Here is a 15,085-nt window from a genome sequence, read left to right as displayed (position 1 = left end):
CATGATTTATTTAACTTTTAACTTTTATGTACACTGAGAGCTTATGCACCAAAGACAAATTCCTTGTGTGTGTGTGTGCGCGTGCGCCCGTGTGTGTGTTTGTGTTTGTTCCCAATCCCGTTTGGCCAATAAAGAATTAAGAATTCTATTCACAGGACTGGTGACATTTCAGCAGCATCTTAAAGTGGGATGGGAATTGAGTAATTGCAAAGTGGGGTGTAAAATCTGGAACTTGGGATTTATCTGGCCACAATAGCTGGAAGTTCCTGAGAATGCTGGTGAAGAAGAGGAAGAGCTCCATCCGTGCCAGGTTTTCTCCTACGCAGACTCTCGGTCCTGAAAAAGGCAAAGCGAAAGAGTAGTCATTCAGACAGCTGAACAGTGGTGAAATTCAATTTTTTTTTAATACTGGTTCTGTGGCGTGGCTTGCTGGGCATGGTTTGGCGGGCATGGCAGGGGAAGGATACTGCAAAATCTCCATTCCCTCCTCACTCCAGGAGAAGGATACTGCAAAATCCCCATTCCCTGCCCACTCCAGGGGAAGGATACTGCAAATCCCCATTCTCTCCCCAATCCAGGGGAAGGATACTGTAACATTTCTATTTCCTCCCCACTCCAGGGGAAGGATACTACAAAATCCCCATTCCCTCCCTAGGGGCCGGGGAGCCGAGGGGGGCGAGGGACAGCACTGCGCTGCCCGCCTTTTTGCCGAATGGACCCGGAGGAGAGAATGTACTTGGAGAAGTGCGGCAGGATCCTGGTGTTGGGGGATCCATCCTGAACCCTCCGATTGATCAAAGGAAAAGCAGCACATTTTTGTAAGTTTTGTGTTCATCCTAATTGAATGGAGATTAGAGGGGGGTGTTTCTTTCTTCTAACCCCTCCTCAGAATAAGGGGCATTTGAACGATCTCCCTTAAAAGAGAGACAACAAAGGCTGAGCCGTCACTTGAGCTAGCCAATGGTGAAAGATCTTTATCACGATTGCCAGGAATGACTGTGGAGCCTTTTTCCTTTAAAAACCTGGATGGAGATTTCTGTTTTCTTTCTCCCAGTGGAAAGAGGAGCTAAGATGGTGCCTGCCCTTCTTTGTTTGTTTAATCATAAATGAAGCCTGCCCTTTGAAACCACCTTCACCCTTATTACTCTCTCTGAGTGTAACTGAGACCCCTTTCCGAAATGTGGTTTAACTGAACTTTGCTTATTAGACACTCTACATTTGGTTTGCCTCGGTGCCTTGGAACTGTGAACTGTGAACGGCTGCTTTCGGCTTTGTTTTGTACTTTGGAGACCGGCACAGCTGCGCAATCCTCGGACGCCATTTCCTTGGAAAAAGACTGACATCTCTGAACTTTAAACAAATGGGGCCGAAGAAACCACCGATGGGCAAGTCACTCTCAGCCCCCGCATCTGCCTCCTCCAGTCCCAGTATGCAACAGACAAAGATCACATCATTGTTACAGCAGGAGGGGGCTGGAGAGGGATCAAAAGAACTATCTGTTACTCAAATCTTTCAAGAACTGATGAGGGGGCAGAATGACTTGAAAAAAGAAATGACAGAGCTCAAAGAAGAATTCAGAGGCGTTAAACATCATATTGCAGAAAATAAGCAAAAGATTTTGGTGTTAGAGGAGGGAGCGGCTGGACTGGGGGAAGAAATTAAAACAATCCAAAAGGGAAATGTAGACTTGGAAAACTTTTTGGCAAAAATAGAATTTGAAAGAATGTCCTTTTTTCTTAGATTCCAGAACCTACCAGAGACAGAAAATGAAGACCTTAAGGATATTATGAGTACAATATTAGCAGACAATATTAAGAGAGAGACAAGAATCAGCTGTGGTGGGATATGGATCTAGTCTATAGGATAAATTCAGCATATGCTAGAAGTCATAATGTTCCAAGGGAGGTACATGTTAAATTTCTCAGGAGGACCACAAGGGATGAGGTACTTGGGACCCAAAGGGAGAGACCATTGAAATATAAAGATGAAGAAATCACCATTCTTAAGCAGATTCCAAAAAAGATAAGAGAGAGGAGGAGGAAGTATTTCTCCTTAGCAAAGAAATTATATAATAAAGGAGTCTGGTTTAAATGGTTATTGCCAGAAGGAATGTTGATCTTTTGGGAGGGAAATAGGATTAGAATCAATACAGTGTAGGAGGCGGAAGCCTTCATCAAAAAAAATTCTCTCCTCCTAGAGGACGAACATAGTGAAGGTAGTGGGAGGGGCAGCATGGTGCAGGATAAGAAGGAGGGGGGGCTGAAAGCTCCTCTGGGGGAGGGAGGAAGAAGCAATATCGAAAAGGCTCAGATCGCAAAAATAAAAATATTTGAAATAAACAGCAATTGGTGATACTCTAGAAAGTGACAAAGGAAAATGAATGAACACATGGTTAACATTACAGAATAAGATCTTGTTTTCTGCTTATCTTTTGTATTTTGTCTTTAAGATTGTAAAAACTGTGAGTGCTGGATGGGTTACTAATACCAGAGTGGGAGCTGCCAAAAATTTTTGTATACCTATTTACCTTTCCCCATATATGTGTAAAAACCAATAAAATCTTTTGGAAAAAAAAAGAAGAGACTGGACTGCCATCTGTCGGAAGTGGTGTAGGGTCCCCAGCTTGGGCAGGGGGTTGGACTAGATGACCTACAAGGTCCCTTCCAGCTCTTTTAGTCTGTAATTTGTCAGAAGAAGAAGCTGAAGAAGATTCTTGGATGAGAAGCGAAACGTCTTCAAAGAAAAACCAGAAAGTCCAGTTGCCTCTTGAAAAAAACACCTTTGGGACAGTAATCTTAAAGAAATTGAGAAGAGACTTGGGAAATGAAATTCATCATTATAGTTTTGCATAGGAAAGCATTTTATTTATGTTTTTAGAAAATGATCTTGTGCTGAATTTGAAGTAAAGGTGGCCACTGGCTGTTGGAGAGAATGGGATCGTCTTGAATCAGTTGTTTTGTTGATCCTCCCTTACGCCTATTCACAGGACTGGCGACATTTCAGCAACACCTTAAAGCGGGATGGGAATTGTGCAACCCCAAAGTGTGGTGTAAAATCTGGAGCTTGGGATTTATCTGGCCACAATAGCTGGAAGTTCCTGAGAATGCTGGTGAAGAAGAGGAAGAGCTCCATCCGTGCCAGGTTTTCCCCTACGCAGACTCTCGGTCCTGAAAATGGCAAAGTGAAGGAGAAAGAAAGAAGCCATTCAGACAGCTGAAGACTGTCAAATTATTCCAACCACTGGACCCATCTTGGCCCTTCACAAAATGATCCTAAATTTTTTTTTGCTTCGCTTTATTCTTGAAAAGATTCACCTTCTCCAAATCAATCTTCACTTCATTCCTCTCTCACTTCAGTTCCTCTTTTCATCTCTCATTCTGACTTAGAGATCAGGTGCATATCTGTCTCATTCTTTCTCCATCACAGAGAGGGAGAGGGAGAGACACACATAGAGAGAGACACAGAGAGAGAGACAGAGAGAGATAGAGAGAGAGAGAGAGACAGAGACAGACAGACAGACAGACAGACAGACAGACAGACAGAGAGGGGGAGACAGGGAGATAGAGAGATAGAGAGACAGAGAGAGAGAGAGAGACAAAGAGAGAGACAGAGACAGAGAGAGACAGAGACAGATAGACAGAGGAAGAGAGAGACAGGGAGATAGAGAGACAGAGAGAGACAGAGAGACAAAGAGAGAGACAGAGACAGAGACAGAGAGAGAGAGACAGAGAGACAGAGGAAGAGAGAGACAGGGAGATAGAGAGACAGAGAGAAAGAAACAGAGAGACAAAGAGAGAGACGGAGACAGAGAGAGACAGAGACAGAGATAGATAGGCAGAGGGAGATAGAGACAGGGAGATAGAGACAGAGAGAGAGAAACAGAGAGACAAAGAGAGAGACAGAGAGAGACAGAGAGAGACAGAGAGAGACAGAGAGAGACAGAGAGAGACAGAGAGAGACAGAGACAGATAGACAGGTGGAGAGGGAGATAGAGAGACAGGGGGAGAGAGAGACAGAGACAGAGACAAATTCACCTGCTGAAAATGCCAAAAAGGCTTCCGGCTTCACAAACTCCCCCTCTTCATTCAGGAAGTTGGAGGGGTTGAACTCATTGGGAAACTTCCACTGGGATTCATCATAATGGGCAGACTGGATATTGACCAAAACCATGGTGTCCTGCAGAAGTCAAAACAAATAGGCCACATTGAGGGAAGTCCTTGTGGTCGGACAGGGCTCTGGATGAGCTTCCAGATGGACCCCATTGAAGTGTGATTGGAGAATGTCAGATGGATCAAGCAGAGCAGAACTCAGAAATAGGAAAAAAATATTTCTATTCCCAAGTATACCATTCCCAAATGAGAATGGCAGAGATTTAAGAAACATCTTTGCTGCAAGGACTTCAGAAATCCTTGAAATTGTGTCAACTTGCAAAGCACCCCACAGAAAAAGGGGTCAATAGGTCTATGGTACTTTCATACAAAGCTGGCTAAGACACTGAGCTTCTCGACCAGAAAGGTCAGCAGTTTGGCAGTACGAATCCATAGCGCTGCATAATGGAGTGAGCTCCCGTTACTTGTCCCAGCTTCTGCCAATCTAGCAGTTCGAAAGCCCATTAAAAATGCTAGTAGAAAAATTGGGACCACCTTTGGTGAGAAGGTAACTATGTTCTTGTGCCTTTGGCATTTAGTCATGCCAGCCACATGACCACGGAGATGTCCTTAGAGGCAGAAAACGACTAGCACACATATGTGGGGGGACCTTTACCTTAATTTCATAAAGGCAGGTTCAAAAGAAAGAGAGAACAGAAGTGATCTCAATTCTTGCTTTCTCTTGCTCTTACAAAGAAACATCAGAAGGGGTATTCAGCAGGTTCTGACCAGTTCTAGAGAACCGGTAGCAGAAATTTAAAGTAGTTCGGAGAACCGTTAAATACCATGTCTGACTGGCCCCGCCCCATCTATTCTCTGCCTCCCAAGTCCCAGCTGATCGGGAAGAAATGGGGATTTTGCAGTATCCTTCCCCTGAAGTGGGGAGGGAATGGGGATTTTGCAGTATCCTTCCCCTGGAGTGGGGAGGGAATGGGGATTTTGCAGTATCCTTCCCCTGGAGTGGGGAGGGAATGGAGATTTTGCAGTATCCTTCCCCTGGAGTGGGGAGGGAATGGGGATTTTGCAGTATCCTTCCCCTGGAGTGGGGAGGGAATGGGGATTTTGCAGTATCCTTCCCCTGGAGTGGGGAGGGAATGGGGATTTTGCAGTATCCTTCCCCTGGAGTGGGGAGGGAATGGGGATTTTGCAGTATCCTTCCCCTGGAGTGGAGAGGGAATGGGGATTTTGCAGTATCCTTCCCCTGGAGTGGGGAGGGAATGGGGATTTTGCAGTATCCTTCCCCTGGAGTGGGGAGGGAATGGGGATTTTGCAGTATCCTTCCCCTGGAGTGGGGAGGGAATGCAGATTTTACAGTATCCTTCCCCTGCCACGCCCACCAAGCCACACCCACAGAATCAGTAGTTAAAAATGTTGAATCCCACCACTGAGATTCAGGTCAGGAAGACACATGCAGATCCATCAACACTTCACTTTATGCGAAACAAATAAAGATTTCTGCCAGGGCTTTTATTACCTTGGGAATTTTATATCCCAAAAGCTGCACATCTTTTATGGAGGCATGAAGAATTACAAAAAAAACATTTGAAACGCGTTGGATTTCATGAATGACGGCGTTGGTGTAGGGTAACTTTTTTCTGTCTTCATACTCCAAGTTTACCTTGCTTCCCACCACCGTGTCTATTTCCTTCCAGCATTTCTCTGAGGAACAAACAGCTCGGTTACCTTCTGGAAAGCCTTTCTCCGGCTTCCTATAGATTTACTATCTGGTGTACTTCCCAACCAGGTGCCCATCAGATGTGAGCAGAGTGCGGTTGACTGAATTCTCAGCCGTGAAAAGGAATTCAGGATCCCTTTTTTACTTTCCACAATAAGAGCAGATATTATGACTGTTTCGTAATTCCTTACCTTGAATCTCTGGAAAGGCCACCAAATACAGCATTGTCCATTGAAGCGCTCTGGCTGTTGTCTCTGTTCCAGCCAGAATTAGATCAGACAATAAGACTCGTAATTGCTCTTCTTCAAAGCCTGAACTTCTCTTCTCTGGCTTTTGGTCAGTGAAAACAACAAAGATGAATATCAAATAGAAAAAAAAGGATTTTCTCCCAGTTTGCGTATCCTTTTTAATAGAGTTGATAACATCAGTTAAAAAACTGGAATTCACTCAGAAAACGATGGCTAAAAGGACACCAGTAACGTCTTCCAGTAACAACCCAATATGATTGTCCCAAAGCTGCTTTTTCAGGAGCAACTGGACTTCCTTGTTTTTTCTCTTGAAGACGTTTCACTTCTCATCCAAGAGGTTTCTTCAGCTCTGACTGGAGGGTGGGGAATGGAAGGATTTATATTCCTTGCAGACACATGGGCATTTGCGTCCTTTTAGAGGGTCGTTGAGGCCACTTGGAGGTTTATCTGTGTCCTCAGAGTCACCCGAGTGGTGCAAATGGTTTCTGTAGTCTGCATTTTTTTTCCTCTGGAAATCCATTCCTATTCCCACACCGTTCCTAGGGTGCTCATCCCAAATTGTATAGCTCTTCAGGTCTTCAGGTCAGAGCTGAAGAAGCTTCTTGGGTGAGAAGTGAAATGTCTTCAAACAAGAAAGTCCAGTTGCCTCCTGAAAAACCACCAACACTTGGACGACTGAGAAGCTCTACAAACTTTTAACCCATTATGATAGAAAGAGTTCAGGAAGTTAATGAAGATCCCGCACAGCTGGCAAAGGGGACTTTCCTCCCTGTCCTGATCTAAAGATCTACTCTAATTCAGGATCTCCAATCCAGGGGTGAAATGCTTCCGGTTTGGACAGGTTCGCCTGAACCCGTAATTTAAAAATGCTACCGGTTCAGGCGAACTGGTAGTTCCAACAATCAGCTGTGCAACAATCAGCTGTGCAACAATCAGCTGTGCAACAATCAGCTGTGCAACAATCAGCTGTGCCACGGGAAATCTCACGGACAGCTGATTGTCAGACAGCTGATTGTCGGAACTACCGGTTCACCCAAATCGGTAGCATTTTTTTTACTACCGGTTTGGGCAAAGTAGCAGACTTCAGAACATTTCAATCCTCCAATCCTCAGTCTGTGGACCGGCACTGGGCCTCAGCACACCAGAAACTGGGCCGCACAGATAAGGGAAGGGCCATCCATGGGATACAGGCAGCATGGAAAACTGCACCCACTCCTGTCCACGGAAAATCCTTTCTCCACGGAACCGATCCCTGGTGCGCAAAAGGTTGAGGGCCCCTGTCCTAGTTAGTTGGGGCTATACAATGTGCAAAGCACCAGGGAGAAAGGAGACCTCGAGAAAAGTCACTGCATTGATGTGTCTGTGGCACTTTCATAAGGGACAATGTCAAAACCACAGGAAAAGAAAGCCTGCAAATTGAACCATCTACCTTCTGCATTTCTTCTAAGAAGGCATCAGTGAAATCACGAGGTTCTCCCGGAGTCAAGGTCGCCTTGTGTTCTTCCACCTCTTTTTGAATAAAAACATCCATTTTCTTTCCAGTTGTTAGTATTGTCTGGTGGGGCAAGGGGAGACCTCTTACCAAGGGCACCTCGTTGTAAAGCTGCCAGCAAACAGAAGAAAAACCAACATTGATGAATTTAATCATGGTAACAGATTTATACAATTCTTCTTCTTCTTGTGCCTTGTCTATCATCGGACGTTGGAGATCATGTTGGCTCTCCTATTTTTGTCAACAGCTGCATGGAAAAGTGCTGCTGAGTTTTGTCCAAACCGGCCCCTTAGACTTTGAAGCCATGATGTCCTTCTTCTGCCTGGACCTTCTTAGCCTTCAATCTTTCCCTGGAGGATTAAGTGAAGAATGACGTATTTTTTCTGGGTGTCGCATAACATGTGCAAAATATTCTTTTGGTTTTTTACCACCAAGGAAGTGGTACTTGGGTTAGTGTGGTTGAATAAGTGGGGGCCCACGGTTTGGTGGGGAGCTGGTTGCAATACCTGAGGATGGGTCTAGGGCCCAAACCCTCTTGACGGAAGGAAAAATAATCCCTGGTAACATCTCTCATTTGCAAATTGATTGAGAATCAAATGTCCCAATAAGTGGAAACTAATCAAGGAGAGAAGCAACCTAGAACTAAGGAGAAATTTCCTGACAGTTAGAACAATCTATCAGTGGAACAACTTGCCTCCAGAGGTTTTGAATGCTCCAACACCGAAAGTTTTAAAGAAGAAATTGGACAAACATTTGTCTGAAGTGGTGTAAGGTTTTCTGCCTAAGCAGGGGGTTGGACTAGAAGACCTCCAAGGTCCCTTCCAACTCTGTTATTCTAAAATAAAGTTAAATTTCAGTACAAAAACTGCCCTTTAATTAAATTGGGATAATTGCAGGTTTCCACCAAATCGCTCACACAAGTTGTTTCACCCACTGTATCCTTGCTCTCTGGTGAGATGCTGTTCTAATTTCAGGAAACCCACAGAGTTTCCAAAATGGGTGAACTATGGAACGTTAAATGGCCACTTGTGCATGGATTTGAATCTTTCATCACGATTCTTGATAAGCATACCAAGGCCCAGGGTCCTGTCAACACTTTGGAACTTAGATGTATCTGATCCAGGAAAGTCCTGAAGAAGCCATTGCCATATTCCCAACGTTTCCCAAATAGGATGCGGCAAATTATATTGGCGACTGCGGTGTCCAGAAACTCATAAGTATCGAGAGGAACGCCTGTGAAATACAATGAAAGAAAATAAATCTCTATATTCCGCTTCCAGGTTTGTGGCACAGATGAGCACACAACAATCAGCTGGCCTTTGTGCTTGCCCCCCTGAGTGGGCAGGGAATGGAGATTTTACAGTATCCTTCCCCTGCTAGGCCCACCAAGCCATGCCACGGCTACTAAGCCATGCCCACAGAACTGGTAGTAAAAAAAACCATCCCATCCCATCCCAGGACAACTTACTCCTGTTATCAGTGAATGCTTGAATCAAATAAGATGTTTCTTCCAGGATCTTTTCTTCTACTGATTTTTTGCTCGATCTAAAGTTTCTATAAAGCATGTGTGAAAACTTTCTTTGCCCCTTCCATACTTCACCATATCTTAATGTCAGCAAACCTGAAAAAAATATCCAACAATCATTCACGTGATTGATTTATTTACTTACTTATTTCTAAAGCAAAAGTGTATTTTCAAATATGACAAAAATCATGCCAAGAAAAATACATTGAGTTGTTTTTCTGGTACATGAACAAATTATGATTCTTTTTTTCAGCTGAATGTCCATATTTATCCTATATTGTTATTATAAATGTTACAAAAGAAAGAAGGAAGATAATTCTGTCATTTCAAAAGATCCTTCTTTCTTTCATGAGACAATGACGAGAAGTGTTAATAACAATTTATAATGTCTTGGTAAGGCCACACTTGGAATATTGCATCTAGTTTTTGTTGCCATGATGTAAAAAAGATGTTGAGAGTGCAGAGAAGAGCAGCAAAGATGATTAGGGGACTGGAGGCTAAAACATATGAAGAACAGTTGCAGGAACTGGGTATGTCTAGTTTAATAGAAAGAAGGACTAGGGGAGACATGATAGCAGTCTTCCAATATCTCAGAGGTTGCAGCAAAGAAGAGGGAGTCAAGCTATTCTCCAAGGCACCTGAGGGCAGGACAAGAAGCAATTGGTGGAAACTAATCAAGCAGAGAAGCAAGTTAGAACTGAGGAGGAATTCCCTGACAGAACAATTCATCAGTGGAATGACTTGCCCCAGATACTGTGGGTGCTCCAACATTGGGAGTTTTTAAGAAGAGATTGGACAACAATTTGTGTGGTGTGGTGGCCTCGAGGTGGAGTTCTCGCCTTGCAATCAGGAGGCTGTGAGTTCGATCCTAGGTAGAGGCAGATATTTCTCTCTCTGGCCACACGGAGAATATACCTGCTAAACAAAACTCCACATTGGCGACAGGATAATAATAATAAATGTTACAAAAGAAAGGAGAAGAGAGCTAATTCTAATTTTTCAAGAGATTCTTCTTTCTCTTGCTGGAAGCTTTGATCAACCCTCCAGATTGCAGAAAATTAGAATACCAAGAATAAACAGAGTAGGAGGCGGGGATTGGAAATTATATTCAATTACCTTTCTTCCTAGTGAGGACATCCATTATAGGAAATGATGCTTTCCCAGCAAATTCCATGCCTTGTATCACGAGAACCTCCTTGGCTGAAGGAAACCCATAAGTCAAGACCAGAGGGGTCCTTCCAAGATAAAGACTGAAGACAGGACCATATTTTTTTCCTAGCTGAAACGGAGAAGCGAAGATTGTTAGCATAGAAATTTGTTAAGTGGTCTGCCTTCTCCATTGACTTCGCTTGTGAGAAGGTTTCAAAAAGTGATCCCTTGACCCTAGGACTGTGACGGTGAACCTATGACACACACACCACTGGTGGCACGCAGAGCCCTCTCTCAGTCGCTGCCCTAGGACACTCATAAATATGAGTCAGTTGCCATTTTGATTGCGTGACCATGGGGATAATGCAATAGTCAGAAAGCCTTCAGGAATCCCTTTTTTCAGTGCTGTTATTACATTGAATCAGGGACGTGTGGTCAGGGGAGGCAGGGAAGGCAGAGCCTCACCTCTCATCATGAAATAATAATATATAAAATAATAATATCCACGAGGGTCCACGAGGGAGTTTCATATATATAAGAGGAAGAGGAGGGAGGAGGAGGAGCGCGTGCAGGGCGGTGCCAGCTGGGCAACCGTTGGAGGCAGGAGGGTTCTCGGAAGCGCCAATAACCTTCCTGCCTCCGCTGTACTTTGCGCGCTCCTCCTGACTGCAATCTATGTCCAGAAGTGGCAGGGGCTTGATGACATCACCGCAGCTGCCATGCGCAGACGGATGGAGGTAGCAGAGTGGCGCCAAGGCAGTCTGGCGGACGAACGACCAAGGATTAGGCTGCCTGATCCTCCATCGCTCACTCGCCCGCTCTTTTGTCCCCCCGGACCCCTCGGCGCCACTCTGGTTACCTCCGTCCGGCCGCGCCCAGCAGCGACGTCGGCGATGTCATCAAGACGAAGTGGCTGGGAGGCGAAGTGCTTTTGAGTGCTTTTCTGTGCGTCTGGCGTTTAGGTAGAGTGCGAGCCGGCAGAGCGCGCTCAGGAAGGCGGGGAATAGGATCACGTGTGCTGGAGCTGAGGCAGCCTCAGGCTCCAGCACATGTGGTCCCATTCCCCGCCTTCCTGATGACGTCACCAGCCTCACCAGCCATAAACCTCACCACACGTCACTGCATTGAATGGTAACTAAATGAACAGTTGCAAGTTGAGGACTAACTGTATGTCATCAAGGATGACACTGAAAAAAGTACTGACATTTTTATATAGAAGATTCAATTTTATGCGAAAGGCCTTATAATCACAGCAGTTTTTAATTATAGCAGGTTTTTTTTGCCACTATAAAAGAATCCTCAGTTAACCATGGCAATTGAGAGCAGAAATTCCATCGCCCAGCAAAACCGACACAAAATATAATTTCAGGTGGCTGGACTGATCTACAACATCAGTTTCAGCAATTCCAGTTGTGGTTGTTAAGCAAATAATACCGAAGCAACGGTTAAGGGTTACTGCCATTTGCAACCTCCTGCTATCTTCCCGCATTGATTTTGCTTGTTGGAAGTTGGCAGTGAAGGTTGAACATGTGACCACAGAACCCTGTGGCTCTCATAAGTATGAGGCCCTTGTTGAATGTCGAACTGTGAGTACGTGACTGCAGGGAAACTGTGGTACTGCAATCTCAAGGAATGTCGTAAGTCCCTTCACTTATGGTTGACTTGGTTGGTCATTCACATTGACTTGGTTGGTAATTATCTGAATCATACATGATTGATTGATGCAGACAAACAATGGCCTACTTTAACCTTCTAGAGTGCTAAATTTCTCCAGCAGGTTTTGGAAAGCGAGTGTTTCGCTTGAAAACTTCAAAAGTGAACTTAATTCCCCCTTTATCAGCTGGTCAATCTTTCAAAGTTTGATTCAATTAGGAATTAGGATTCCATTCGACCGGAAGTTCTTCAGCTGGACAGACGAGGGAGGTGTGAGCTCTTCCTGACAAAACAATTCCGAGATCCTTTTGGATCAGAACCTCCCTGCAAGGGGGGAGGTGGTTGAAGAAGGGACCGCATCTCATCAAACCCAGAGGGAGTGCAACAGGCCCCTCGTAGGTCGGAGATTTGCTCTCTGAATCGATGTCAGGGAGGTAGCATGGCAACATGGCTACACAAGACGCTTGCTTCTGGCCAAAGCAACTGAGCAGGAGTGTGTAGGAGACGGGGATGGCAAGTCTAGTAAGAAGATTTAATTAACCCACAGTCATAAATCAGAATTTGGAAAAGGCAAAGAACTTTGGGAGTATAAATAATATTGATGGACAGATCGGGATTTTGGCAGAAAGAATAAAAGAAAGAAGGGGGGGAAATGGAGGGTCAAATCACAAGCCCCCAAAACCCCATTTGCTTTAAACACGAGGCACACGAGGCATTGCCTGGTCAGCTCCAGTGCACTTGTGTGTGTTGGCCAGGTGACTTCGGCCTTCATTTTCGGCCATTTTTCTCCCTCCAGAGGCTTCATGGAAGCCTCCTGAAGGCTCCAGAGGGCAAAAAACAACCCAATGCACAAACCAGAAGAGTTTGAGCGCATACTCTTTGAGCGCATGCCCGTTTTTCGCTCCGGAGGAAAAACGGTCCTACGGGCAACCCAAAAGTCTGTTCCCGAACTTCCGGGTTGCCCATAGGGTCGCTTTTCAACATCCGGAGCCTTCATGAGGCCTCCGGGCAGGTGGGAGGCCGTTTTCACACTCCCTGTCCTCCCTGTCCATTTTTGCCCTCCCTAGGAGCCTGTCCTAGAAAGCCTCCGGAACCTGGGGAAGGGGAAAAACGGTCCCTCGCATGCCAAAAGCAGGGGAAGGGCAGGGGTCGCGCTCATATGCATGGGGGGTCACGCATCCATGCGCATGGAGGGGGTTGTGCACATAGAATTCTGGGCGTGGGCACGCCTGCGCACAACCCCTCTGCATTCTCCCCGCTTTTGGCACGTGATGGGAAAAAGGTAGCCATCACTGCCTTATAGCCTATACTGCTTATTAGTCAAGACCTCACCTGGAAAAACAACACGTCCCTAGTGGTTACTAAAGCTCAACAGAGAGTTCATTTCCTCAGAGTCCTGTGAAAGAATCAGGTGGAACAACGGCTGATGACCTCTTTCTATCTGTCTACACTAGAACATATCCTTACATACTGTACAATAGTATGGTACACTGGTTTAACAGAATTAATGAACCCACTGACATAAATCAGAATTTGGAAAAGGCAAAGAACCTTGAGAGTATAAATAATATTGATGGACAGATTGGAATTTTGGCAGAAAGAAAGAAAGATGGGGGGGAAATGGAGGGTCAAATCACAAGCACCCCCAAAAAGCCATTTGCTTTAAACAACTTGGAGACAGAAAGGAGAAAGAAGAGAAGTGACAAACCCATTCAAACACAAACTTTGAATTTGGATTTTGGTTTGAATAAACTGTTCCTTTAAAAGATATTAGGAGGGTGAAACTAAAAACATACTGAAGAGATTTGCTTCCTTGAGAGTTTCTTCTAACTAACATATCTTAAGCAACTCCAATTAATGACAGGTGGAATGTAACAAGGGGGAAAAATCAAGAAAAAGAGGAATGCAGGGTTCCGCTACATCAAATGGCAGGCATTGTTCACGAGTCCCAAAGATTCTAAATGTTTTTCTCTAAATCCTGAGCCAAGCCAAGTTCAGACCTCGCCTAGCAAAATGAACAAACACACCTCTGCCTTTTCAGTCTGCTTCCTCAGCAGCAAAAAATGTTGATGGGGTCACCTTGTCCAGTTTAACATCAGAGAAGATAAAGAGCGTTACCTTGTTGAACTCCTGCAGAGGGAACCCCGTAATCCATTGAAGCAGATTCCCAAGCAGGGGTAGCCTCCATGGCCCAGGGGGGAAACTTTTGGGACGCTGGCTCATCCAGAACCAGAGGAATAGGAGAGAAAGAACAATCATCCAGCCAAAAGCAGTCATGTTGACAGGGAGGAATACGTTGTTCTCTGTTGTTCTCAGAAGCATTAAAATGAGAGTTGTTGCCAAGCCAGATTTTGTACTTCGGAGAGCAGCAAATCAGCAACAGGAACGTCAGGAAAAATAGGGTGTCCAAATACAGCGTTACGTACTTGTCTAAAATGTCAGAAAACATTTCATCTACGAATCTGGTTGAGAAACACTGCTCTAGAGTGTAATCAGCTGAAGAATAGGTCACTTGAAGCAATCATTAATCCAACTTTGGACGGACTACACAAATGTTGCACAACACTCAAAGCCAAACCCAGTACAGATATGCCGAGTAGGCACACAACATCAGCTTTTTATCGAGCACAGGTCAATAAACGTGACTTACAACCATTCCTTTAGTGATCGCTCAAAGTTACAACGGCACGGGGAAAAGTGACTTACGACTGTTTCTCACACTTACGACCCTCACAGCATCTCCATGGTCCCATGATCAAAACTCAGATGCTCGGCAACTGACTCATATTTATGACGGCTGCAGTGGCCCGGGGTCACGTGATCCCCTTCTGCAACCTTCTGACAAGCAAAGTCAATGCCAGATTCACTTAACAACCATGTGACTAACTTTACGACTGCAGCGGTTCACTCAACATCTATGGCAAGAAAGGTGCTAAAATGGGGCTATATTTACTTAACAAATGTCTCACATATCAACAGAAATTTTGGGCTTGATTATGGTTGTAAGTCGAGGACTACCTAGATAAGAATCTATCCTATCCATATATTTGTTTATGAGTTTAAATCCTGAGTTATTTTCCCCAGTTCTTTCCTCATAAAGGAGGATGGGAAACCTTTTCTTTTAGTTGGTCTCTTAAAGAATGTGAGAATCAACTTGGGAGATGAGAGAAAACTACAGACTATTTATTATTTAGT

The 15,085-nt window shown here is 44.7% G+C and overlaps 2 protein-coding genes across 2 annotated transcripts in view; both read right to left on the bottom strand.

The window, feature by feature from the left end:
- Positions 1-15,085, bottom strand: part of LOC309397352 (cytochrome P450 2J6-like) — a 109,089-nt gene that overhangs the window by 27,850 nt on the left and 66,154 nt on the right. The window lies entirely within an intron of this gene.
- Positions 2,857-14,186, bottom strand: LOC309397355 (cytochrome P450 2J5-like). The gene is made up of 9 exons (XM_081963320.1): positions 14,009-14,186; positions 10,205-10,367; positions 9,032-9,184; positions 8,636-8,796; positions 7,501-7,674; positions 6,015-6,153; positions 5,623-5,807; positions 4,035-4,176; positions 2,857-3,167 (listed from the first exon to the last, which is right to left on the bottom strand). Exons 1-9 carry the CDS (start codon positions 14,165-14,167, stop codon positions 2,977-2,979), a joined length of 1,467 nt encoding a protein of 488 aa, XP_081819446.1. The 5' UTR covers positions 14,168-14,186; the 3' UTR covers positions 2,857-2,976.

Source organism: Natrix helvetica, assembly GCF_964273705.1.
Source record: "Natrix helvetica genome assembly, chromosome: 10".
In the NCBI taxonomy this organism is placed as follows: Eukaryota; Metazoa; Chordata; class Lepidosauria; order Squamata; family Natricidae; genus Natrix; species Natrix helvetica.
The sequence above is the reverse complement of the archived record's forward strand: the minus strand, read 5'-3'. Positions and strand labels throughout refer to the sequence as shown.

What these genes read in the sequence shown, in the direction of transcription:
- LOC309397355 (XM_081963320.1), bottom strand. Translation starts at nt 14,167, where the DNA reads ATGACTGCTTTTGGCTGGATGATTGTTCTTTCTCTCCTATTCCTCTGG. An exon ending in CTCTGCAGGAGTTCAACAAG is followed by an intron (nt 10,368 to 14,008) that starts GTAACGCTCTTT and finishes TCTCCGTTTCAG; the next exon opens with CTAGGAAAAAAATATGGTCC. An exon ending in AGCATTCACTGATAACAGGA is followed by an intron (nt 8,797 to 9,031) that starts GTAAGTTGTCCT and finishes TGTATTTCACAG; the next exon opens with GCGTTCCTCTCGATACTTAT.